General features: G+C 30.4%; 1 protein-coding gene across 1 annotated transcript in view; it reads right to left on the bottom strand.

The window, feature by feature from the left end:
• Positions 1–307: 307 nt before the first annotated feature.
• Positions 308–27401, bottom strand: part of LOC135127713 (C-type lectin domain family 4 member F) — a 125941-nt gene continuing 98847 nt past the window's right edge. The window contains exons 4-5 of the mRNA XM_064054279.1: positions 9949–10057; positions 308–1323 (exon numbers count right to left, since the gene is read on the bottom strand). Of these exons, the coding sequence (XP_063910349.1) occupies positions 1076–1323; positions 9949–10057 (357 nt within the window). The 3' untranslated portion in view covers positions 308–1075. The remainder of the gene's footprint in view (positions 1324–9948; positions 10058–27401) is intronic.

The following is a 27401-nucleotide window of genomic DNA, read 5'->3' as shown; positions in this document are numbered from 1 at the left end:
CGCTAAATCTTTAACCAACCAACGTTCTAAAGTGCGTATATAAAATAATAACTACTGCTAAGTAAACATCTTAAGTGATGTTGAATGAAATAGCAGAAATTGTTGCGTGGAAGATCACCAAATTATAGTATTATTTCAGTTATGTAATAAAGTATATAATTATGTAATAATGGCACTTAAACGCTTTTAAATTTGTCTTCATTCATACTGTTTGTCTTCAACATTTGCAAGAAACGTTTGTCTTCCATGTCAGTGTGTCAGTTTTTTAATACATTTTTTTTTTTATTTTGTTGACTCAAACGCAAAATCAAGATATTTATACATAATGATGTGCTTTATTCAAAAAACGTTACAAAACAAACATTTGGAGTTGTACAAAAATTTTGAGTGTACTACTCGTGTGTTAAAATACTGCGTCGCCTGCTAAGTACACAAATAACGATTACCTAATTCATCATTTATGTATGCACAATAAGTAATACCTTTTTTTTAATATACACAGATACAGTTAATGTACATTCTAATCATACACTCACGTATTACGTTATCTCCTGCCTTTAACAATCACGTGTACTAATTTTCTTCTATAAAATTTTTCACTGAATAGAAATGAATTGCGAATTTCTACTGCGTCAAGAATTTTCTATTTATACTTTCCTCGCCACCACAATCCATTAAGATCGTTATTCCTACGATTCTCTGCTTATTTACAAATTAAAATAACAAACATCTTCTTAAATAATATTACATGTTTATTCGACTTTGTACAATGGTTCTGACATTACACACCTTTCATACGCTGTATAAAAACATGACTTAGGTTATGAACGCATATATCGTGTAAATACAACACTAGCTTAACAGAATTGGTAAAAAATTAAATACATTTACTTAACAGCAAATCCTATACTAATTGCACATGTTTATGGTCTTTGACTTCCATTCATCCTATCATACAAGAACACGTCGTCAGTCCGGGCCTGTTTCTCGACTGAACGTAATACTAGGCTCGAAGCACTATTATACCAAGTCTCAGGCAGTGACTTATCACTTTTACATCACTTGTTACTAACTATCACTGTTGCACTTCACACACAAAGTAAGTTTCGAACGAACATGGGGAGTCGTTCCATTTGAGGCCCTTGCCGTCGCGGTTCCAGAGTTCCAGGCAGTTTTCCTCTTCCCCGTTTTCGTACTGGAAGTTGTTAGGCTCGCCGGCGTTCCAGTTGGTGAAGGTGATGGGCCGGCCCGTGGACATCCAGAAGAAGTGGCCTTCGTCGGCCAAGTCGGTGCCGGAAGTCCAGAAGTGCTCATGGCCCAAGCCTTAAACCAAAAAAAGAACTGTTAAAGAGATTTTTTTCATTAGAATTCTGCTTATTCTACTCTCTGGCAAAAAAACTTGGACTAAGGAGTGGAAACACTTGTTACCAATATCCAACAAGGTGAATGGAATTCAAACAACAACCAAGATGGGAAAATCTACATACAAAAATGACTTTATTAACTCTTACTTAAGAAAACTGACGCACGATGGCACTATATATAGTGATTTTCCTTGTACTACCCCTGGGATTTAAAAGATCGATAATTATAAAAATAAAAAATGAGCTATGGGTAAAAAAATGAAAGATTGGTCGAACGTTTGGAGAGTGCAATATAGCCATCTAAAACCAAAAAAAAAAGAATATCAAGAACCTAGAAAAACGGTATAAGTTTTCGAAGAAATGAGGCCGAAACCAATTTCTGGGGATCGAAATCTATAATAAAATGTCTTTGGTTAAACTGTCGAAAAGTAGCTGAAATTTTGATTATTATTGAAAAATTGTCCTTTTGAAAGAGTTGCCAAAAAATTCTGAAAGATTTGGAAATGTTCGGTTAATTTTTTTAAATCAAAAAAATTGCTGTATGTATTTCAGTGGACGATTTTCTAAAAATCGAGGAAATGAAACCCAAACCAATTTCTGGAGGTTAAAATCTATAAGGAAATGCTTTAGTTAAATTTTGAAAGTTGTTGAAAAGTGGCCGAAATTTTCCTTAGTACTGGAAAATTTTACGTTTTGAAAAAGTTGCCAAAAAAAATTCTGGGATAGAGATTTCGTCTTACTAATTCCGAAAACATAACGTATTTATGGTCTTGGTGGAAGATTTGAGAAAAATTAGATTTGATTTTTTTTTTATAAAATCAAAAAATTTCAGTATTTCAGGGGGCGATTCTGGAAAAATGGTAAATATAAGCCATCGAAAAAAGTTCTTTGGTTAAATGTCGAAAATTGTCGAAAAATGTACGAAATTTTCATAGGCAACCCGAGGTGAAAAATTTTGCTTTTTGAAAAAGTTGTAAAAAATTCCCAAAAAAATTCTGGGATAAAGATTTCGTGGTGCTGATTCTAAAAACACAATGTATTTATGCCTCGGTGGAAGATTTAAAAAAAGAATCGATTTGAAATTTTTTTTTTTTATATCCAAAAAAACTACAATATTTCGGAGGGCAATTCTGGAAAAATGGAACAAGTTATCGGAGAAATGAGGCCGAAACCAACTTGTGGAGGTCGAAATCTATAGAAAAATGTGTGGTTAAATTTCAAAAATTATACAAAATTGGTTGAAATTTCATATTGAAAATTTTGTTTTTTGAAAGAGTTGTCGAAAAAATTCCCAAAAAATTCGGGTATACAGAATTTGTCGTGCTAATTCCGAAAATATAGCCTATTTATCTCCTGGAAGATTTGCAAAAAATTAGATTTAAAATATTTTTTTAATAAATCCAAAAAACCGCAACACTTCATAGGGCGATTCTGGAAAAATGGTATAAGTTATAGCAGAAATGAGGCCGAAACTAACTTCTGCAGATCGAAATCTATAAGAAAATGTCTTTAGTTAAATATCAAAAATTGCAGAAAATTATTCGATAATTTCATACGTAAATGAGGGTACTGAAAAGTTTTTCTTTTAAAAAAAGTTGACAAAAAATTCCCCAAAAATTCACGGGTTTACTTGGATTTCGTCGTGCTGATTCCAGAAATGTAGCCTGTTTATGCTTTTGGTGCAAAATTTGAAAATATTCGGTTTAAAAATATTTTTTTCTTAAATCTAAAAAATGGTAATATTTCACTGGGAGATTTTGTAAAAACTTCTGTAGGTCGAAATCTATTAGAAAATGTCGAAAACTTTTAAAAAATTGGCTGAAATTTTCATAGGTTTCATTGAAAAATTTTGTTTTTTGAAAAAGTTGCCAAAAAAATTTGCAAAAAAATCTGGGATGTAGATTTCGTGGTGCTGATTCTATAAAGATAACGTATTTATGCTCTTAGTGGAAGATTTGCAAAAAAATAAATCGATTTGAAATATTTTTTTTTTATAAAATACAAAAACTGCAATATTTCAGAGGGATATAATTCTAGAAAAATGGTATACATTAACGCAGAAATGAGGTAGAAATCAACTTCTGGAGGTCGAAATCTATAGAAAAATGCCTCTAGTTAATTTTCAAAAATTGTCAAAAATTGGTCGAAATTTTTTTGTAGGTGATGTGGAAAAAATTTGTTTTTTGAAAAAGTTATCAAAAAAATTGATTTGAAATAATTTTTTATAAAGTCAAAAATATTGCCATATTTCAGAGGGCGATTCTGGAAAAATGGTATATGTTATCGAAGAAATGAAGCCGAAACTAACTTCTAGAGGTTGAAATCGATAAGAAAATATCTTTAGTTAAATTTCGAAAATTGTTGAAAAGTGGTCGAAAAATGTTGCTTTTTGAAAAAGTTGCCAAAAAATTCCCAAAAAATTCTGGGGCGGAGATTTCGTTCGGTTGATTCTAAAAACATATTATTAAATCCAAAAAATTGGAATATTTCATAAGTCGATTCTGGAAAAATGGTATATATAAGTTATTGCAGAAATGAAACCGAAACCAACATCTGAAAGTCAAAATTTATAGGAAAATGTCTTTGGTTAAATTCCGAAAATTGGCGAAAATTGGTCGAAATTTTCATGTGAGAGTATTAAAAAATTTTGCTTTTTGAAAAAGTTGCCAAAAAATTCCCAAAACACTCTGGGATACAGATTTCGTCGTGCTGATTCTAAAAACATAACGTATTTATGCTCTCGGTGGAAGATTTGAAAATAAAATTTGATTTGAAATATTTTTGTTTATAAAATTATAAAAATTGCAATATTTCAGATGACAATTGTGGAAGTTAACGCAGAAATAAGACAGAAATCAACTTCTGGAGGTCGAGATCTATAGAAAAATGTCTCTACTTAAATTTCAAAAATTGTCGAAAATTGGTCGAAATTTCATTGGTGATATGAAAAAATTTTGTTTTTTGAAAAAGTTGTCAGAATTATCCCCAAAAAATTCGGGAATACAGATTTTGTCCTGCTAATTCCGAAAACATAGCGTATTTATCTCCTGCTGGAATATTTGCAAAAAAATCGATTTGATACAATTTTTTTATAAAATCCAAAAAATTGCAATATTTCAGTAGGAAATTCTCTGGAAGAATGGTATAAGTTATCGAAGAAATGAGGCCGAAACTAACTTCTGGATGTCGAAAAGTAGTCGAAATTTTCATAGGTATATATTGAAAAATTTTGCTTGTTGAAAAAGTTGCCAAAAAATTCCCAAAAAACTCCGGGATACCGATTTCGTCGTGTTGATTCTAAAAACATGACGTATTTATGCTCTCGGTGGAAGAATTGAAAACAAAATTGGATTTGAAATAATTTTTTTCTATAAAATTCAAAATACTGCAATATTTCAGAGGATAATTCTGGAAAAATGGTATAAGTTAACGCAGAAATGTGACAGAAACCAACTCTTGGAGGTCGAGATCTATAGAAAAATGTCTCTAATTAAATTTCAAAAATTGTCGAAAATTGATCGAAATTTCATATGTAAGTGACATGGAAAAATTTTGTTCTTTAAAAAAGTTGTCAAAAATATTCCCAAAAAATTCGGGGATACAGATTTCGCCCTTCTAATCTCGAAAACAGCGTATTTATCTCCCGCTGGAAGATTTGAAAAAAATTATTATTATAAAAAATTATATTATAAAATCCAAAAACTGCAATACTTCATAGGGCGATTCTGGAAAAATGGTATAAGTTAACACAGAAATGAGGCCGAAACTAACTTCTGCAGATCGAAATCTATAAGAAAATGTCTTTAGTTAAATATGAAAAATTGTAGAAAATTGGTCGAAATTTTCATATGCAAGTGAGGGTACTGAAAAGTTTTTCTTTTAAAAAAGTTGCCAAAAAATTTCCCAAAAATTCCAAAAATGTAGCCCCTTTATGCTTTTCATCCAAAATATTCAGTTTAAAAATATTTTTTTCTTAAATCCAAAAAATTTCAACATTTCATTGGGAGATTCTGTAAAAATGGTATAAGTCATCGAAGAAACAAGGCCGAAACCAAATTCTGGAGGTCGAAATCTGTAAGAAAATGTCTTTAGTTACATGTCGAAAAATTTTCGAAAAGTGGCCAAAATTTCATACGCAAGTGATAGTGAAAAATTTTGTTTTTTAAAAAAGTTGGCAAAAAAATTCCCAAAAAATTCGGGGATACAAATTTTCTCGTGCTAATTCCGAAAACAGCGTATTTATGCCCTCTGTGAAAAATCTGAAAAAAATTGATTTGAAATAATTTTTTATAGAATCCAAAAAAATGCTGTATTTCAGAGGGCGATTCTGGAAAAATGCTATAAGTTATCGAAGAAGTGAGACCGAAAATTAAACTCTGAAGCTCGAAATCGATAAGAAAATGTCAGTTAAATTTAGAAAATTGTCGAAAAGTGACCCAAATTTTCAGTGTGGGTATTGCAAAATTTTGCTCTTTCGGTGCAAATTTGAAAATACTCAGTTTGAAAATAATTGTTTCTTTAAATCCAAAAAATTGCAATATTTCAGTGGGAGATTTTGGAAAAGTGGTATAAATTATCGCAGACATGAGGCTGATATCAACTTCTGAAAATCGAAATCTATAAGAAAATGAATTTACTTACATTTCGAAAATTTGGCGAAAATTGGTCGAAATTTTCATATGTAGGTGAAGACTTGAAAAATTTTGCGTTTTGAAAAAATTACCAAAAAATTCTGCGATATAAATTTCGTCATGTTGAGTCCAAAAAGATAACGTGGAAAATTTGAAAAAAATTTGATTTGAAACAAGTTTTTTATAAAAATCCAAAAATTGGATTCTGGAAAAATTGGTTAAGTTATCGCAGAAATGAGCCCAAAGCCAACGTCTGGAGGTCGAGATCCATGAAAAAGGTCTTTAATTAAATGTCGAAAATGCCGAAATTTTCGTGGGTGATTGAAACTTTTTTTTTGAAAAAATTGCCAAAAAAATCCCAAAAAAATCTGGGATATAGATTTCGTCGTGCTGATTCTAAAAACATAACGTAGGTATTTATGCTCCGTGTGGAAGATTTGAAAAAAAAATTATTTGAAATATTTTTTTCTTTAAATCCAAAAAATTTCAAAATTTCAGAGGGCGATTCTGGAAAAATGGTATAAGTTATTGCAGAAGATAATGAAAAGTTTTGCTTTTTGAAAAAGTTGCCGAAAAATGTCTCAAAAATTCTGGGATATACTTAGATTTCGTTGTGCTGATTCCAAAAATGTAGCCTGTCTATGCTCTCAGTGGGAGATTTTGAAAAAATGGTATAAGCCATCAAAAAAATGAGCCCGAAACTAACGTCTAGAGCTCCAGATCTATGAAGAAATGTCTTTGGTTAAATGTTGAAAATTGTAGAAAAGTAGCCAAAATTTTCATAGGGTTTGAAAAATTTTGCTTTTTGAAAAAGTTGCCAAAAAATTTCCAAAAAAATATTTTGGAATACAGTTTTCGTCATGCTGATTTTAAAAACATAGCGTATTTATGATCTCGGTAGAAAATTTGAAAAAAAGAAAAATGTCTTTATTCAAATTTCCAGAAATGTGGAAAATTGGTCGAAATTTTCATGTGTAAGTGAAAAGTTTCTCTGTTGAAAAAGTTGCCAAAAAATTTCCAAAAAATTCCTGCATATGGATTTCGCCACGCTGATTCCAAAAATTTAGCCTGTTTATGCTGTTGGTGCAAGATTTGAAAATATTTAGTTTGGCAAAAATTCGGGCTTAAATCCAAAAAATATTTTTCGAAAATTTGTCGAAATTTTCATATGTAGGTGAAGGTATTGAAAAGTTTTTCTTTTGAAAAAGCTGCCAAAACATTCGCTAAAAAATTCACGGGTTTACTGTAGCGTGTTTATGCTCTCGGTCGAAGATTTCAAAAATAATTTTTTCTTAAATCGAAAAAATTCGAATATTTCAGTGGAAGATTTTGTAAAAATGGTTATAAGCCATCGAAAAAATGGGGCCGAAACTAACTGTTGCAGGTCGAAATCTATAGAAAAATGTTTTCAATTAAATTTCCAAAATTGTTGAAAATTAGACAAAATTACATATGTAGGTGAGCGTAATGGAAAGTTTTTTTTGAATAAGTTTCCAAATAGTTCCTGTATATTGATTTCATTGCGTTGATTCCAAAAATGTAGCCTCTTTATGCTCTCAGTACAAGATTGAAAATATTCGGTTTTAAAATAATCTTTTCTTTAAATCCGAAAATTGTAATATTTCAGTGGGAGATTCTGATAAAATGGTAAAATGGTATAAGTCATCCAAAAAATGAGGTCAAAACCAACTCTGGATGTCGAAATTTATAGGAAAATGTCTTTGGTCAAATTTCGAAAATTGGTCACAATTTTCACATGAAGGTATGATTGTTAAAAAATTTGATTTTTGAAAAAATTGCCAAAAAATTTCTCAAAAAATTATAAGATACAGATTTCGTTGTGCTAATTCCAAAACATAGCGATTTATGCTCTGGGTGGAAGATCTGAAACAAATTCGATTTGAAATAATTTTTTATAAAATCCAAAAAATTGCTGTATTTCGAAATCTATAAGAAAATGTCTAAAAGTGGCCGAAATTTTCATATTGAAAAATTTTGCTTTTTATAAACTTGTCAAAAAATCTCAAAAAATTCTGGGATACAGATTTCGTCATGTTTCACTGAAGGATTATGTAAAAATGCCATCAAAGAAATGGGCTCTAGACTAACTTCTGGAGGCCGAAATTTATAGGAAATGTCTTTGGTTAAATTTCGAAAATTGTCGAAAATTCGTCGAAATTTTTATATGTATAATTGTGTACTGACTGACATGGAAAGTGCAACACGAAAAAATAATTTTTTTCAACTGATTTTTATACCACGTGTTGGTCTTTATTAAAACCCAAGTACTTGTGTAGTTGTAGTTCCCAATATATGACTGATTTTGGAAAATAAAATACTCTTTAAAAACATAAGGGGGTGGGTTAGCTAATACTTCCTAAGATAAGACTGATTTTGGCAAATGACATACCCTCTAAGAAAATAAAGGGCGGTGGGCGGGGCTAGTTTTTGATAAGATAAGATCGATTTTCGCAAATGATATATCCTCTAAGAAAATAAAGGGCGGCTTTTCTTACAGGATATGTCATTTGCCAAAATCAGTTTTATCTTAGCAGGTACTAGCCCCGCCCACCCACCCTCTCGTTTTTTAGAAGATATGTTATCTGCCAAAATCAGTTTTATCTTAGCAGGTACTAGCCCCGCCCACCCATCCTCTCGTTTTTTAGAAGATATGTTATCTGCCAAAATCAGTTTTTTCTTAAAAGTCACTAGATAAAGCGACAGTAAAAAAGTAGCCAACTGGGACGTAAGGAGTCATTTTAAAACCAAAAAATCCAAACAAAAGCGTTGCTAATCTCAAAAAACCTAAGAAATACAGAGCCAACATTTTGATAATTTCTTTACCTCTTGTAGACCAACAAAAGCTATAAAAATGAGTTGAAAAATTATTGTTTGTTGATGTTGCATTTCCCATGTCAGTCAGTATATGTGAGAGTATTATAAAATTTTGCTTTTTGAAAATGTTGCCAAAAAAATTCCCAAATAATTGTGGATACAGATTTCGTCGTGCTGATTCTAAAAATATAGCGTATTTATGCCTTTGGTGGAAAATTTTGAAAAAAATAATCAATTTGAAATATGTTTCTATTACACCCAAAAAATTGCAAAATTTCAATTATCTTCTTAGAGGGTATGGCATTTGTCAAAATCAGTCTTTTCTTAGCAAGTACTAGTAACAACAAAAAAGTTAGAAACATTGAAGAATAAATTTTAGAAAAAAAATAGAAGAGTGCAAATGAAATGAAACAAATTGTCGAAAAATGCCTGAAATTTTCAAAAATGAGGGTAGCTACTGAAAAATTTTGATTCTGTTAGAAAATGTTTTTACAAAATTTTGAAAAGATATGACCTGAACACCTATCTCATAGCCTAAGAACGTTTCTTCCTAGACGATATTTTTCCTTGGATTTAAAAAATTCCAACAACGATTCACACGTTGTCAAAATATGTAATAAAAAATGAGTGACAACATTTTAAAAGAAAGTGATCACATGCACATCAGCTCTTTGAAGAAATCAGGTCAACGAATTTGTTTAATTTAGCAACTTCTGAAAGTGACGACTCTATATTTAAATGCATTTTTGGAAAATCTGTGACGAGTTTTTTCTGAATGTCGTTATAGTTAGTTAAACTACACTAGATTACAAAGCTCGTAATTGTCTAGACAATTTGGTAGCGTTGTCAAAAATGTTGCCGTAAATGACACCAAACCCACAAACTAGTTCCGTATGCTAAAATTAGACACATAACATCTGATTTTCCACGAGTTACCCAACTAATGGGTGCGATGAGTGAAATGTTGCAGCATGACAATTTGCGCAAAATCTTTCGCCACAGACAACCGTGTCTAAGTCATTATCATCACAACAAATCCCCACATCTTCCTATTAAAAAACCAACAAAAACTGCAACAAAGCTACATTCAAACAACCTTTTCCTCCTCCACCTCTTACCAAAATCTTTGATGTATTTCTCCAACTTGTCGTTCTCTTCCTGCGACGTTATGCTGGCTAGATGCATGCCGTGAAATCTGCAATACTGTGTAGCTCGAAAGTAGTTTGCCTGCGGATGGAAAATCGAAATTATTAGTAATAGATTTCACAACGTTGCCGCTTACACCACATTATTCATTCAAGCGCCAAAAAGAGGAATTAAACCCAAATAATCATAGCACCTGCTTAACGAATTTTCATAATAACCAGTTCGTTGTTTGTTAATGCGCGATTTTCACGATAGTGTTGGAATATTCATAGAAAGCGATTAATGGGTGTCGAAAATGTTCGTTCGGACTAGCTGGGGGCCGAATGGACAAATCGTTGCAAAAATGTTACTTATGGAGACGTTTGTTAGCACCTCGCGGGGGAGCTTCACACGATTTGGACAATACGACGAAATTAGACACTTTCACTTTCACCAGATTTACGTAGATTTGGTCAGTGCGTTTTACCAAAAAAGCCGACACTTGCTAATTAATTGGCGACAGACAATGCGCGCTTTTGAACGATTCCCACAGCGCGCATCTTCGTGACCATTCTTTACATACTAGAGTACCTATATTTGGTCTAAATGTTAAGCATTTTTACTATAATGCATTCGACCTCGTCAAAACCGCTTCTTGGATGCCTCCGATGGCACAAATACTTAGGAACCAGTTGCGTTACAGCGCGAAAAAAAATTTCACATGTAATCCCCCACCTAGACCCCAGAAATGTTAATTTATTTAAGAGCTATTTACCGTGGGGTCTGTTTCCGTATTCTTATCGCCTGACGTCACTCGATTCATTAAACCGTGCGTATTCATTCTGTCTTCAGAAACTACTTTTCTTATTACTGATTTATGGGTAGGTGGCGGAATTGCAAAGATTTTAATTGTGGAATTTGTACTTAGTTATTTTAAAAAATGTATGCGTTTTGTGACATTTCGAAAAATTCACGGTAACGGGAAGTGCTGCTTACACGTGTCGGATTTTGGCTGCATTTGGTGATGTTGGTGGTCATCGTTGGCAGCCTTGACCACTTTTTTAGTGGGTTTTAAACGTTGGTAAAACAGCGTGTGGCGAATTTTAGTGCTTTACTTTAATTAAGCGAGCCGATCAAAACTTGTGGAGGTATAATGTAATCGACACAAAATTAATTAATTAGGGAGGGCTTTCCAGTGCGTGCAGTGAGCTAGATCAGCTCGTTTTGTAATTACGATTCTCATTTGGTGTGTTTTATTGGGAATAAATGCAAAACTGGAATCTGCAGATGATAATAAAAACAAATGCCCGCACACGTGTATATAATTACACAGTTGGCGAAATTTGCATAATTTCAGGGTTCATTTTTAGAAGGAGAGCGAACTGTAATTTATTCTTTAATTATTTACTACACTATTGGAACGATTTTTAAATCTCTCAAACTCCTAACATTTGGATAACTGATAAGTGACAACAAAATACGACGTGGAGAGCACATTTGTTTGATTTACCGAGCTAAGAAAAATTTCCATAATTTCTTTTCAAACAGCATGAACAACTTAATTTCTAGGAAATCATGATTTATTGTTTTTATTTTTTCGACAACAAGGTTTGATAAATTACTTTATTATAATATTGTATAATAAATTAATTTATAACTTATAATTCATATAGTATAATAATTTTTAATTAACCAAAAAAAATAATAAGAAAAAACCTAATCCGCTCATAAAACTGGTTCATTCCTTGATCATTTTATGACAACAATTATGTAAATATGTTTATATTTTTTATTTATAAACATGAACTAAATATAAACAGAAATCTTTAGAGTTTTTAAGTCCATCAAAAGTCAAAAACTTCTAAAACGTTTTCACTTAAAAAAAGAAAATTTCAGTAGAGCTTTTTTATTTTTGAAAATCTGCTCGAATATCGAAAAATTATTTTGAAAAAAATTTGGGTCAAATCTGTTTCTTGGTTCGAATTCAGCCCAGGGATTCATGGATCCGGACCCAGATACCGGATTTTGTAAAAGTGAAAACCCGGAGCGCATCCGGAGCTGACCCGGATTTGAAAATAACCCGATTGCTTGAAAATTTTGAACTTGTGGTTCTGTTTTGATAATAATAACAACAATTAAAGTGAATACACTTTGCTGAAACTACCAAATAAATTCAAAGCGTCAACTGTTAAGTAATAAAATAATAAATAAATAAAATGCTGATACCTTCAGGACACAATTAATTCAATTTAAAGTCGGTTGTGAAATAAATCGCAGGAATTTATTTAAAAAAATATTGCGTTTTTATGTAATGATATTTGAGACATAAAATATGGTAGTTGTCTGAAAGCAGATAATTGTTTGTGGAAATAATGGTAAAAAATCAATTAAATTCACATCAGAATTATTATGATGTTGATTTCTCAACTTTGAAGTTTATTATTTTAAAAAATTTGGTTTTGGGATAATTTTTTTTGGAATTCTTTAGAACCCTCTTCACACCGTACCATCGAGCTTATCCGTCATTTTTTGATCCTTCTGTATATATAGTATAAAACACAAAAATTGTGTGATCACTATACACATATATAAAAGTGTTATCTTTCATTTAGCGATTCTGGAAAAATTGTTAGAATTTTCGAAAAACTGAGGCCAAGAATAACTTCTACAAGTCAAAATATTCAACAAAATGTCTGTGGGCAATTTTCGAATGGTACTCTAAAAATAGTTAAAAAAAATCACATAGCGGTTTAATGGTCCCGGAGCAGAATTTTCTAAAAATCTTTTTTTTAATTATGTTTGTATTTCGAAAATTGTCATTTTGCTTTCTGTCGATTCTCGAAATAAGGCCAAAAATAACTTCTAAAAACGGTCAAAAAATTCATACTCATATTGAAAAATTGGTCGAAAGTTGTTTCAACAGAATATCCCTCGCTCCTGAAGTAGATTGAAACCAAAAATAAACAGCCAATTAGATTTAGGAATTTAACTGGTTATTATGGCAATTTGTAATTTAACACTTTTTAAATTTAACAAGTTTTTACAAGATTAAGAGGCAAAATCAATCTTATTTTAGAAAGTACCAGCCCCGCCCACCCGCCCCCTATTTTCTCAGAGGGTATGTTATTTGCCAAAATAAATCTTATCTTAGCAAGTACTAACACCGCCCACCCGCCCTCTATTTTCTTAAAAGGTATGTGATTTGCCAAAATGCTAACATTTGCTAAGATAAGACTGATTTTGGCAAATGACATATCATCTGAGAAAATAGGGGGCACATCTAAAAAATATGAATGCAATAATAAATCATAAGTGAAAACTTTTTTTTGTACATTTTGGGTAGTATTCGGTAAAATTTTGAGATGACGTCAACAATTTCTTGGAGGGAATAAGTAAATATATTTTGATTAAAAATTTATTATGCTTATCATAACTTTAAAATATTTGCAAGATTTCAAAGCACTTGGTTTTGCAGATTCAAAATTAAATTTTGAAACGTTGTTTTATATTTTTGATTTTTTTTCCAAAAATCTGGATGTTTCGGGTAAAAACTCAAGACGAAGTCGTAAACTACATGTGGAGGACTATGTTATTTTATATAATTTAAAACCCATTTACTATATAAATACAAAATTTGACCCAGTACTTTTGGAGATTATCTGTCTAATAAAATTCCGGGACGGCCGACAGACGGATAGACGGACGGACAGACAGACAGACACAGAAACGGGCGACCTATTCCTTTGTACTCTAGGGGTCATGAAAGGTCGAGAAAACGTAAAAATTGGGAGTCGGCTGACGGATTCGAAGCAATATTTCCTTCGCTTACGCTCGCGAAGTAAAAATAGACATTTTTGAAAAGTTACTAAAAAATCCTCAAAAACTTCTTCTATATTGATGTCGACGAGGTGAATCAAATTTTTTTTTGTTTGAAAAATTGTATACAATTTCTTTTAAAATTTCGAAAATTGTCATATTTCATTTATCGATTCTGGAAAAATCGTTGGAATTCTCGAAAAACTGAAGTCGAAAATAACTTCTAGTCGAAATCTACAAGAAATTTTCTTTGGTAATTTTCGAATTGTGTCCTAAAAACAGTCAAAAAATGTATGTTTCAATTGAAAAATAAAAAATTTTAAAAAGTTGTCAACAAATTGTGGGAAATAGACCTCGACGAGCTGATGCTAAATCCATGATGTTTTAATGGCTCCGGCCCTGGACTTTCCAAAAATTCAGGTTGAAAATGATTTCTTTTTAATTATGTTGATATTTCGAAAATTGTCATTTTTCAATCTAACGTTTTTGGAAAAATTGCTGGAATTTTTGGAAGAAATGAACCCAAAAATAATTTCTCCAAATCGAAATTTACAAGGAAATATGTTTCGATAAATTTTCGAAGGGTGCTCAAAAACGGTCAAAAAATTCACACCTATATTGAAATACTTATATTTTTGAAAAATTACTAAAAAATCCTCAAAACTTCTCCTGGATAGATCTGTACGAGCTGAAAAACGTAACCTGTTTTTCAAATCAAAATTTTTTTGTTTGAAAAATTTGGTTTGAATTTTTTTAAAATTTCGAAAATTGACATTTTATTTATCAATTCTGAAAAAATCGTTGGAATTTTCAAAAAACTGAGGCTGAGAATAACTTCTACTAATCGAAATCTATAAGAAAATGTCTTCAATTTTCGAATCGTGCCCAAAAAACAGTTAAAAAGATATAATTTTTTTATACTTTTCAATTGAAAAATTACAAATTTTTAATAGTTTAATAGCCAAAAAAATTGTGAGTTATAGACTCGAAGAGGGGATTCTAAAATCACAACATTTTAATTGACCCAAACCCGAATTTTCGAAAATTTCTTTTGGAAATTTTTTTTTTTAATTATGCTGTTATTTCGAAAATTGTCATTTTTCATTCTAACAATGTTGAAAAAATTGCCGGAATTTTCGAAGAAATGAAGCCAAAAATAACTTCTCCAAATCGAAATTTACAAGGAAATATCTTTCGGTAATTTTCGAAGGGTGCTCAAAAACGCTAAAAAAATTGAAATCCATACTGAAAAACTTGGATTTTTGAAAAGTTACTAAAAAAATCTTCAAAAACTTCTCCTCTATATATCTCGACGAGCTAATTCGAAAAACATAACGTGTTTTTCGAATAAGATTTTTTTGTTTGGAAAATTTGTTTAGATTTTTTTTAAATATTTCGAAAATTGACATATTTTATTTATCAATTCTGAAAAAATCGTTGGAATTTTCAAAAAACTGAGGCTAAGAATAACTTCTACTAGTCGAAATCTATAAGAAAATGTCTTTGGTAATTTTCGAATCGTGCCCAAAAAACAGTTAAAAAAGATATACGAGTATACCTATAGTTTTCAATTGAAAAATTAAAAATTTTTAAAAGTTACCAAAAAAATTGTGAGATATAAACCTGGACGAGCTAATTCTAAAATTATTATATTTAATGCCCTTGCGCCAGGATTTTCGAAAAATTCTGTTTGAAAACCTTTTTTTTATGTTTTTTGAAAATTATCATTTTTCATTCTATCGATTCTGAAAAAATTGCTGAAATTTTCGAAGAAATAAGGCCAAAAATAACTTATACAATCCAAGTTTACAAGGAAATGTCTTTCAATAATAATTTTCGAAGGGTGCTCAAAAACGGTCAAAAAATTCATAGCCATATTAAAAAACTGAGATTTTTGAAAAGTTACTAAAAAAAATTTCAAAAAATTCTGCTGTGTAGATTTCGACGAGCTGATTCGACGAACATAACGTGTTTTTTTGAATCAGAATTGTTTTGAAAGAAAAATTTGATTTCATTCTTTTTTAATATTTCGAAAATTGTCCTATTTCATTTATCTATTTTGGAAAAATTGTTTGGATTTTCAAAAAACTGAGGCCGAGAATAACTTCTACTAGTCGAAATCTACAAGAAAATGTCTTTGGTAATTTTCGAAAGTCAAAAAAATGTATATAGTAAAATGATTTTTTTTAATTATGTTGTTATTTCGAAAATTGTTATTTTTCTGGGTAACAATATTGAAAAAAATTTCTGGAATTGTCGAAGAAATGAAGCCAAAAATAACTTCTATAAGCCGAAATGTACAAGGAAATGCTCAAAAATGGTAAAAAATTCATACCCATACTAAAAAACTGAGATTTTTGAAAAGTTACTTAAAAATCCTCAAAAACTTCTCCTGTATAGATCTCTACGGACTGATTCGAAAAATATAATGTGATTTTCGTAGCAGAAGTTTTTTGTTTGAAAAATTTGGTTTGAAAATATTTTTTTTTAATATTTCGAAAAATGTCATTTTTCATCTTATCGATTTTGGAAAAATTGCTGGAGCTTTAGTATCCGAAAATAACTTCTACAACACAAAATTTACAAGAAAATGTCTGGGCAATTTTCGACGGTCAAAAAATTCATACTTTTATTAAAATTTTTGAAAAGTTGCCAAACAAATTCTGAGATGTAGATCTCGACGACATTATTCAAAAAACATAACGTGTTGATAGTTCAGGGAAGTTTTCTGAAATTTTTGAAAAATCTAAGAAATCTCATATTATCGATTCTGAAAAAAATTGTTGGAATTTTCGAAAAACTGAAGCCGAAATTATCTCCTGCCAGTCGAAATCTAAAAGAAAATGGCATGATTTGATTTTCGAAAGGTGCTGGAAAAACCGTCAAAAATTTGATTTTTCTAATAAATCGAAATTTTGAGAAAGTTGCTCAAAAATCCACAAAAAATTCTGAGATGCAGATCTTGACGAGTAATTCGCAAGACAAAACTTGTTAATCATCTTGGAACGTTTTCTGAAATTTTCTGTTTGAAAACAAGATGTTTTAATGTCTCATAAAAATTTATTTATCGATTCTGAAAATATTGTTGGAATTTTCGAAAAACCGAAGCCGAAATTATCTTCTCCCAGTCGAAATCTAAAAGAAAATGGCACTATTCGATTTTCGAAGGGCGCTCGAAAAACAGTCAAACTTTGATTTTTCTGAAAAATCGAAATTTTGAAAAAGTTGCTCAAAAATCCACAAAAAATTCAGAGATGCAGGGCGTGACGAGTAAATTCGAAAAACACAACTTTATGATAATCTCGGAAGGTTTTCTGAAATTTTTTGTTTGAAAACAAAATTTTTGAAATGTCCCAAAAAATTCATTTATCGACTCTGAGAAAATTGTTGATATTTTGGAAAAACTGACGCCGAAATTATCTTCTGCAAGTCGAAACTTGAAAGAAAATGGCACTATTCGATTTTCGAAGGGAGCTCGAAAAACGGTCAAAAGTTTGACTTGTCTGAAAAATCGAAATTTTGAAAAAATTGCTCAAAAATCCACAAAAAATTCAGAGATGCAGATCGTGACGAGTAAATTCGAAAAACACAACTTTTTGATAACCTCGGAAAGTTTTCTGAAATTTTCTGTTTGAAAACAAAATTTTTGAAATTTCTCAAAAAAATTCATTTATTGACTCTGAAAAAATTGTTGATATTTTGGAAAAACTGACGCTGAAATTGTCTTCTGCAAGTCCAAATCTGAAAGAATATGGTACTATTCGATTTTCGAAGGGAGCTCGAAAAACGGTCAAAAATTTGACTTGTCTGAAAAATCGAAATTTTGAAAAAGTTGCTCAAAAATCCACAAAAAAATCAGAGATGCAGTTCGTGACGAGTAAATTCGAAAAACACAACTTTTTGATAACTTCGGAAGGTTTTCTGAAATTTTCTGTTTGAAAACAAATTTTTTAAAATGTCTAAAAAAATGTAATAATAAAAGTCATTTATCAATTTTGAAACAATTGTCAGAATTTTCGAAAAACTGAAGCCAAAATTAACATCTGCAAGTCTAAATCTACAAGAAATTGGTTTTATTTGATTTTCGAACAGTGCTCAGAGAAAATCAAAATTTTCAAAAAAAACACTAACTTTAGACTGAAAATCTCGTAAAAGTGTTTAAAGTTTGACAACTTAAAATGAAATTCAATTAAAATTTTAATTTTGGGTACCCACAACTGTGTTGTACTTTAACTTTGGACTTATTTCTTTTTATCATTTTATAAACGACATAACGTAATATTTCAAACTTTAATACGAAAACAAGTTAGACAAAAATAGCAAAAATTCAAAATTTCGAAAACTATTCTCACGGGGACTCCGAAATTTGGTTTTACCTTGAGCGCACTGATACTTTAATTTAAATAGTCGTCAAAAAAAAAACACAAAAAACTGTTTTAATTAATAAATTGTTCGACAAGTAATTATAAATGATGTAAAAATTCTATTAAAAACACAGAATAAATAATAAGATGCCATTTAAAAACTTTGATAATTTGCGGAAGACCGACACTTGATAAACAGCTGCGTGTTTTACGCGACCTTAAATTTAAATCCGGCCCTGCTTAAAGGCATCCTAGAAAAATTCATCAATGAAATTTGACCAGGAAAAGATCTGTTTATTTGAGTCACATTTAAATACATACATTTGAAAGATTATATAATCTAGTGCTGAGATGAAAGGAAGGTTTTCAATGACAATTCATTGTATTACATCAGTATTTGTACGTTCCTTTAATGTAGATTGAGGAGTTCGGCAAGGATTTTCCTCCGGTCTAACAATTTTGCTTTGAAATCAGTGATGTTTGGTCGATAACACATCTACATAAAATTTGGAAACCAAAATTTAAATAACCGAAAGTGAGTAACTACTTGAAAACAATCTTAATTAATTCCATCTTTGTCAGTTTTGATTGTTTTTAAGCACGAATTATCATGAACATCAGATGAATCTTAAGCAAGTATTGCGTCAGTGTTTTATTTAAACACTCATCCACAACTCACTTTGAATGTTAAATTCCCTTATTCATCCAAATCGAAAAATATAAATGTTGAGGACTAACTGATCGAATCATTCTGCAATCTTTCCGTTTAATTAACCGAAACCACAATCTCACATCTTAATAAGGAATCCACGTGTCGCAATATGTAAACAAGCTCAACACATCCACTGCGTTGACAAAACAAAAGAGCATTTAATCTGTGAAAGTGACAGTAAAAAATGCAACTGCGTTTCGCGTTTTCCTCGACCATCATCAACTTTTGGCAAAACTGCAAACAAATGCACTTTCCATTTTTCCCAGCCAATCAACGCAATGTGAGCATTAGCCAAACATATCGTGTTAGGCAACATAATTAATGCTTTTGCCCCCCGGCCGAAGACGTAATGTATTTTTATGCCGGTCTGGGCCAGCCGAAATTTCTCCGTTCAATTGTAAAAGTCTATCAGATCCGACACATCATAATAGGTGACGCAACACCCACACAATTGGCACTACATTTCCTCTAAGCCCATCCTTAACCTCGATATCCAGGATGGAAGACTTTCCAAAATGAAGGAAATCCCAGATGGGTTGTTATTAGATCGGGTGTTTGCGGAATGAGTTAGGCTTTGGTTTGTTTTGGCGGCGGATTTTCTCATAACACGAATTTCCTTTCCAGATCAATAAAAAAAATTGTTTAGTTTGGTGGATGATCAAAGCTCTGACTACTGTTTACACCCATCGGTTCTCCCATCGAGTTGAGCAGAAAAGGTCAAAAATAATCACCGGCTGATTTATAAGTTGTGTTTTTACGGAAAATTATAGCTCACTTTACCTGAAAATACAGGCTTGGTGAGCTAAAGCCCATGCACGGAAAGAATATTAATTAAATTTAATCACCATTTTTGTGGTCACTTTCCTCGATATTGATGAGTATCGCCTTTTTAAGTAGATATTTAAGCAAATGAACGTCTTAATGACCGATTTGTTGGAAGTGGATTTTGGGAGCTTTATTTCGCAACTTGTTTGTTTATCGAGTGTGAACTCATGGTTTTTACAATTATTTAAACAAAATTAAAAACGTGTAGCTTTGTTTAATGGCTGCAGTTGACAGTTTTACGGTTAATAAGTGCGTTTTCATGAAATTAAAAATTTGGTCAGGGTCACTTGTAGTCATAAATTCATAATTGGGGGCTTAAAAGTGGACCACGATTTGTCCGCCTCTGAGAAATGGTAGACATCAATTACGCTACTGTCACTTAAGTCTGCTTTGGCGAAATATTTGTTCGGAGAGAATAGGTTCGGTCATAAATTTTTTCTTTGATGACGCAGTTATTACGAAAGTTTTTTTATATGCATTTTATTGGGATTAAATTCAACAGTTTTTCGAAATACACAGTTTTCATGCAAGTGGAAACTGGAGCTCTTAAAATTCAAATATGTGAATGTCGAATACTGTTGTTGTTTAGAAAATACCTTCGGTTAATTAATTGATGAATTAATTGGTAATAACTGTTTCTTTGAAAGGGATATCGAGCTAAGATTTATGCCTTTCGTAGAGCCACAATCTACAACAAAATCTGGTCTTCGTGTTATAAGGTATCAAGAAAATACGATGAATCATATCACTCGAGAATATTGATGACGTAGTGAAAAGTTGAAAAACAAAGAGAAGTTTTAATGAGAACTGTAGTTCTAAAAAAATATTTCGCAATTTCCGTTGCAACCTTGTACAAAAAGAATACAGTAATTATGTGGTGGGGGTTCTGGTCAATGTCAAAACATCACAATTTTAACCATACACTCACTTTTCAATTTTTTTAGTTTCAACTTTACAATTTTTTTCAACAGTCAGGTTTTTCAATTTTTCGATTTTTTTAATACGAAAATTTTGCATTTTGCGATTTTTTGTAGTGTCACGATTTTGGAATTTTTTAATTTTACGATATCTTTTTTTTAATTATTTTTAAATTTTTCAATATTTCAATTTCCGATTTTTTAGTTGTTGGATTTTTGTTAGCAATTTTTCAATTTTTGGTTTTATTTGCAATTTTTACATTTTTCAATATTTTAAATTTTGGATTTTTCAGTTTTATTTAATTTTACGATTTTACAGTTTTTCGCTTTTCAACATATAGATTTTTCAAAATTCACAATTTTTCAATTTTTGTATTTCCCATTTCTCAAATTTTTCGAGTTTTATTTAACTCTTCAATATTTAATTTCTTTAATTGTCGGATTTTGCAAATTTTCAATTTCCAGACAGGCACTGCTAATTTTTGGTGTTCTCAATTTTACAATTTTTATTAGCAATTTTTCAATTTTTGGTTTTTAATTTAAAATTTTTCTGTTTTTCAACTTTTGAACTTTAGGATTTTGGTTTGGCAATTTTTCCATTTATCAACATTGAGATACCTACTTCAGTTTTTCAATTTTCCGATTTTTCAATTTAACAACTGCAATTTTTAGATTTTTCAATATTTTAAATGTCGGATTTTTCAGTTTCTCGATTTCTTAATTTTTCGTTTGTTACAATTTTTCAATTTTTTGAACTTTGAACTTTTCAAATTTTCAGTTTTATTTAATTTTACGATTTTATAATTTTTCGCTTTTCAGCATAGATTTTTCAAAATTCACAATTTTCTAACTTTTTCATTTTTCATTTCTCAAATTTTTCGAGTTTTAAACCTTCAATATTTAATTTCTTTAATTGTCGGATTTTGCAAATTTTCAATTTCCAGACAGGTCCTGCTAACTTTTGGCGTTGTTAATTTTACGATTTTTATTAGCAATTTTTCAATTTTTGGTTTTTAATTTAAATTTTTTCTGTTTTCCAACTTCTGAACTTCAAGATTTTGATTTGTCAATTTTTCCATATATCAACATTGAGATACCTACTTCAGTTTTTCAATTTTCCGATTTTTCAATTTGCAACTTTGCAATTTTTAGATGTTTCAATATTTTAAATGTCGGATTTTTCAGTTTCTCGATTTCTTAATTTTTCGTTTGTTTCATTTTTTCAATTTTTTGAACTCTGAACATTTCAAATTTTCAGTTTTATTTAATTTTACGATTTTATAATTTTTCGCTTTTCAGAGATTTTTCAAAATTCACAATTTTCCAATTTTTCCATTTTTCATTTCTCAAATTTTTCAAGTTTTAAACCTTCAATATTTAATTTCTTTAATTGTCGGATTTTGCAAATTTTCAGTTTCCAGACAGGTACTGTTAATTTTTGGTGTTCTCAATTTTACGATTTTTATTAGCAATTTTTCAATTTTTGGTTTTTAATTTAAAATTTTTGTTTTTCACTTCTGAACTTTAGGATTTTGATTTATCAACATTGAGATACCTACTTCAGTTTTTCAATTTTCCGATTTTTCAATTTGACAACTTTGCAATTTTTAGATTTTTCAATATTTCAAATGTCGGATTTTTCGGTTTCTCGATTTCTTAATTTATCGTTTGTTGCAATTTTTTAATTTTTTGAACTTTGAACGTATCAAATTTTCAGTTTTATTTAATTTTACGATTTTAAAATATTTGGCTTTTGAACATACAGATTTTTCAAAATTCAAAATTTTCCAATTTTTCTATTTTTCGTTTCTAAAATTTTTCGAGTTTTAACTCTTCAATATTTAATTTTTGTAATTGTCGGATTTTGCAAATTTTTAATTTGCGATTTTTTGGTTTTACGATTTTTATTAACAATTTTTCAATTTTTGGTTTTTAATTTAAAATTTTTCTATTTTTCAACTTCTGAACTTTAGGATTCTGATTTGGCAATTTTTTGATTCATCAACATTGAGATACTTCAATTTTTCAACGTTTCGATTTTTCAATTTGACAACTTTGCAATTTTTCGGTTTATTTGCAATTTTTGGATTTTTCAATATTTCAAATTTCAGATTTTTCAGAATCTTGGAAATTCCTAGACTTTTATTTTTGCAAGAATTTAAAAGGATCTTAAAGATTCCCGATGTTTTAGTTTTGAAAAAATTTTAAGGAATTTTTAATTTAAAAAATTTCAGGGCCTCTGGTGTTCTGTTTTGTGGAGAATCTGATAAAACTTTTCTGGTTTTTTATTTTTGGAAAAATTTAAAGCAATCTTGGGACCTCTGATGTTTTATTTTCTAGAAAATTTGAACAAATCCAGAGGGCTTCTTGAGTTTCATTTTTGGGAGGATTTGAAAGAAGTTTTGCAAGAATTTGAAAGAATCGTCAAAATTCCAGATATTTTGTTTTTGACAAAATTTTAAGGGGTTTCTAGAACTTTGGTGTTTAGTTTTTGAAACAATATGAAACAATCTTGAGCATCCCTGGTGTTCTGTTTTGTGGAGAATCTGATAGAACCTCGGAGATTCCTGGTGTTTCATTTTGGCAAAAATTTGAAAAAAATTCAGGGTTTTCTGTTTTTTTTTTTTGAAAAATTTAAAACAATCTTGGGACGCCTGTTGTTTTATTTTCAAGAAAATTTTAACAAATCCCGGAGCTTCTTGAGTTTCGTTTTTGGAAGAATTTGAAAGAAGTTTTTGCAAGAATTTGAAAGAATCTTCAAGATTTCAGATGTTCTGAAAAAATTTTAAGGAGTTTCTAGAACTTTGGTGTTTAGTTTTTGGAATAATATGAAAAAATCTTAAGCAGCCTGGTGTTTTATTTTTTATACTTAATTTGAAGGAATTTCGAGGCCTGGTGTTCTGTTTTGTGCAGAATCTGATAAAATCTCGGGGATTCTGGTAATTCATGTGGGCAAAAATTTGAAAGAATTTCGGGGTCTGGTTTTTATTTTTGGAAGAATTTAAAACAATCTTGGGACCCCTGATGTTGTATTCTCTAGAAAATTTGAACAAATCCAGAGGTCTTCTTGGGTTTCATTTTTGGGAGCAGTTTTGCAAGAATTTGAAAGAATCGTCAAAATTCCAATATTTGAAAAATTTTTAAGGGGTTTCTAGAACTTTGGTGTTTAGTTTTGGAATAATATGAAAAAATCTTGAGGACCCCTGGTGTTTTATTTTTTAAATAATTTGAAAGAATTTCGGGGCCTTTGGTGTTCTGTTTTGTGGAGAATCTGATAGAATCTCGGGGATTCCTGGAGTTTACGTAATTTTAGTCAAAATTTGAAAGTTGAAAGAAACGTTTGCAAGAATTTGAAAGAATTTTCAAGATTCCAGAAGTTTTATTTTTGAAGAAAGAGTTTCTAGAACTTTGGAGTTTAGTTTTTAGAATAATATGAAAAAATCTTAAGGACCCCTAGTGTTTTATTTTTTAAATAATTTGAAAGAGTTTCGGGGCCCCTGGTTTTTAGTTTATGGAATATGTAATATGAAAAAATCTTGAGGACCCCAGTTTTATATTTTAAATAATTTGAAAGAATCTCGGGGATTCCTAGTATTTAATTAAAAAAAAAAATAATAATACAAAATCAAAAATTAAAGAAAGTGGATGATTATTGGCGTTGTGTTTTTGTAAGAATTTGAAAGAATTTTGGGCACCCGTTTTATTGAAAAAAAGACAAAATTTTAAGGTCTGCAGATGATTTATTTTTGAAAAAATTTTAAATGTGTTTTTTTAAACTTCTGGTCTTTGTAATAATTTGTAAAATTTTTGAAGAATTTGAAAAAATCTCGGAAACTGTTTTTTTTTAATAATCTGGAAGAATTTCGGACATTTTTGATATTTTATTTGGAAAATATGTCAAGAAATTTCGGTAGTTTCGGGTATTTTTTTTAGAACGATTTGAACAAATTTTTGTTTCAAACAAAACTAGTACAGTCTCAGTTGATAATAATTGGGAATTTATTTTTTAAAACATCTTGGGGGGGCTCCGAGTTTTAAAGCAACATTTTACAATTTACCTTCTGAAATCTTGCAAACATTTTAAGGTAATCGTAAGTGGAATTTTTCAGTTTTTCCAAATGATGGCATCATCTTAAAAATTAAATTCGTCGAATAAATGTATTTTAAATTTTTTTAAATAACATTCTCCCTGCATCTGTGATTTATGAATCTATATTGAGTTCCGTTTATGTAAAAATTTGATGACTTCATCTAACAATTTTGCCGAATAAATGTTATTTAAATTTTATAAAATAACATACTCCTGCACTTTTTATTTATGAATCTGTGTTTTAAGCGTGGTAAATCGCAATGAAAATTTATCTCCTCAAATAAAAAAAACCGCAAAATCAAATTTTAGATATAATTTGTCAAAAAAAGGAAAGTTTTGTCAAAATAATTTCGACCGATTTTTTCATAACTCATGCTGTAAAGACTGATTTATTATTGCAAAAAAAATAACTTTCAAGTGTTTCTTAATGTCCTTCAATTTTTACCAAAAACATAACCAGTGTCACTTTTAAATTCAAGTTTATCTTAAATTTTCCTAAACAATCGAAAATGTTCAACAACAGTCCATAAATCTGGACCTTGAGACAAACATTTTTAAGCAGATCAATAAATTCGGTTTTTATAAACAACCGACGGACGATGAGAAAAACATTAGGTCATCGGGTACCTACTAGACGACATTTTTCATTAATTGCACATTATTTTCGTCTAAGTTAATTAATTAAGTGTCCAATTAAATAGTTGAATATAGAGTAATTAATCAAAGTTGATTAATGCGCTATACATATTAAATAATTATGAAAAGTGACCGGAATAAAATTAAAAAAAAGTTTCGTGTCACATTGCACAAAAAAAATTTGTATTACAAATTTAGATCGATTTGGATACAATGAAGCACAAATGGAAATGAGATATTTTTGATGTGTCGTGCTCTAATGACGTCAAAATTGTATAAAACCAAAAATATTGCGAATCAACGAAAAGACATTTTTGAAAAGTTTCTCTGTGGTTTTACTAAAATTTCGTTAAAAATTTGCTGACCAACTGTGAAAAAACAGACACAGGATGCTTTTATGACCACTCAGTCCACGTCCCGTCCAATTTTAGGCCACCGCTCCTCAGAAGTGAAAATGAAAACCGAAACAAAAAAGGCAGGAAATGATTAACAAGAATTTCACTTATAATTGTTATAAACGCGTTTTTAGCAAATCGGCTATCATTGTCGGTAAAACAAGACAACCAATTCCGTCCAAGTGTTAATTTCGTTTGAAAATAACTGCTGATATCATTCATTACAGTCGGCAACCTGACAAGTCGGCCATGACATTGTTTTTTCGATTGTTTCTGTTATAGATGTTTAATTATTACCACCAAAATATCCGCATTTTTAAGAAAATCAGTCATTAAAACAATTTCGAAGGTATTTTAACGAGTCTTAGTGAATCAACAACGTCGATTTAATTGTTTCTACTTAAATCATCACGTTACACTACATTCCACTTTAAAAAAACTCCGGTTAACAGAACCCAGAAATTTCGAAATTCCGCAATTTTACGATCCCAGAACCTGAACATTTATCTAACGTCGTAAAAATCATTTCGAGAGCGAACTAGCCGACGAAACGAAACTGGAAAGTGAGTCTGTTTACTTTCCAACCGCACACATTTCTTTTAACTGCCTTGCGAGAAGAAATGACCGACGCAACCCAAGCCCACCGCGACCCTTTTTTCCCTAGCAAAAGTTCACCAGTTCGATTTTCACCAAATGTGCTTTTAAATTATCAATTAAAACCTAATTTCCATAAAACCGAACCGTGCAGGATTCCGCTAATCCCGCCTCTGTGTATGCGCATAATTTCGCCACATCCAAACTTAAAGGAGCAGTTCCCTCGAAACACCTATTATGGAACAGTTATCCTAAGGTTTAATAGTTGGGTAGGTTATCAAGAACGATTTATTTGGGCTTGATCCGGTCTGGGAGAAGTTTTGGAGATTTTGCTGAGCAACGAAAATAATGCGTCGAATTTCGTGACGCAAAGAAGGACAAAATCAACACCACGTAGTTACTCTTTGTGTCTTGTTTAACCTTGTATACAATACCTCGTAAAAAATGAAGTCGAGTTATTTACTCTAATATCTAGAAGGGTTTTTTTTTTAACTTAATAACCATTTTTAACAGTTAGTTTTGCTGAATTTCGTTTTTAACTAAGAGATTTCAATACATAGAAGTCGTTTGTCTTAAATATAATTTCAGGGGTTCTACAAGGATGTCACCTTGGACCTGCCTGGTTTTCGTTTTTTATCAATGATATTAAGTGCTTTTGTGTTTTAATTTAACCAGAGGTGTTAGTTTAGTAAATTCACAAGTCATATAATAGCCCACAACAAATCATCCTAACAGAGTAAAAGCGTTAAAGTCTCTATCTTAAATGTAAAAAAACTGCCTAGTATTCATTTTTTTTTTCAGACTCACGTTTCACTTGTTAAAGTTGTAATAATTACTGAAAAATAAACTCTATAATTTTGATCGCTTTGAGTAATCCAACTTAGAACTTTCAGAAATTTTGAAATTGTTAAATACCCTGGTTTTTCTTGATTTAAACAAAATTTAGACGTCTTATATTTTTTTGAATCGTTAAGATGTTAAGACCACAGTTTCAGACTTTTTACTGTTTGCGATTTTCTCTGTTTTTAAGTTATTTACGATTTTTTTTATTTTCGAATCTCACATTTTTTGCAATTGTTTTTCAAGATTTGAGGGAT

This window comes from Zophobas morio, unplaced genomic scaffold (genome assembly GCF_036711695.1).
Source record: "Zophobas morio isolate AGI-343-1 ecotype UQ-CSIRO unplaced genomic scaffold, CSIRO_AGI_Zmor_V1 ptg000012l, whole genome shotgun sequence".
NCBI lineage: Eukaryota > Metazoa > Arthropoda > Insecta > Coleoptera > Tenebrionidae > Zophobas > Zophobas morio.
The sequence above is the reverse complement of the archived record's forward strand: the minus strand, read 5'-3'. Positions and strand labels throughout refer to the sequence as shown.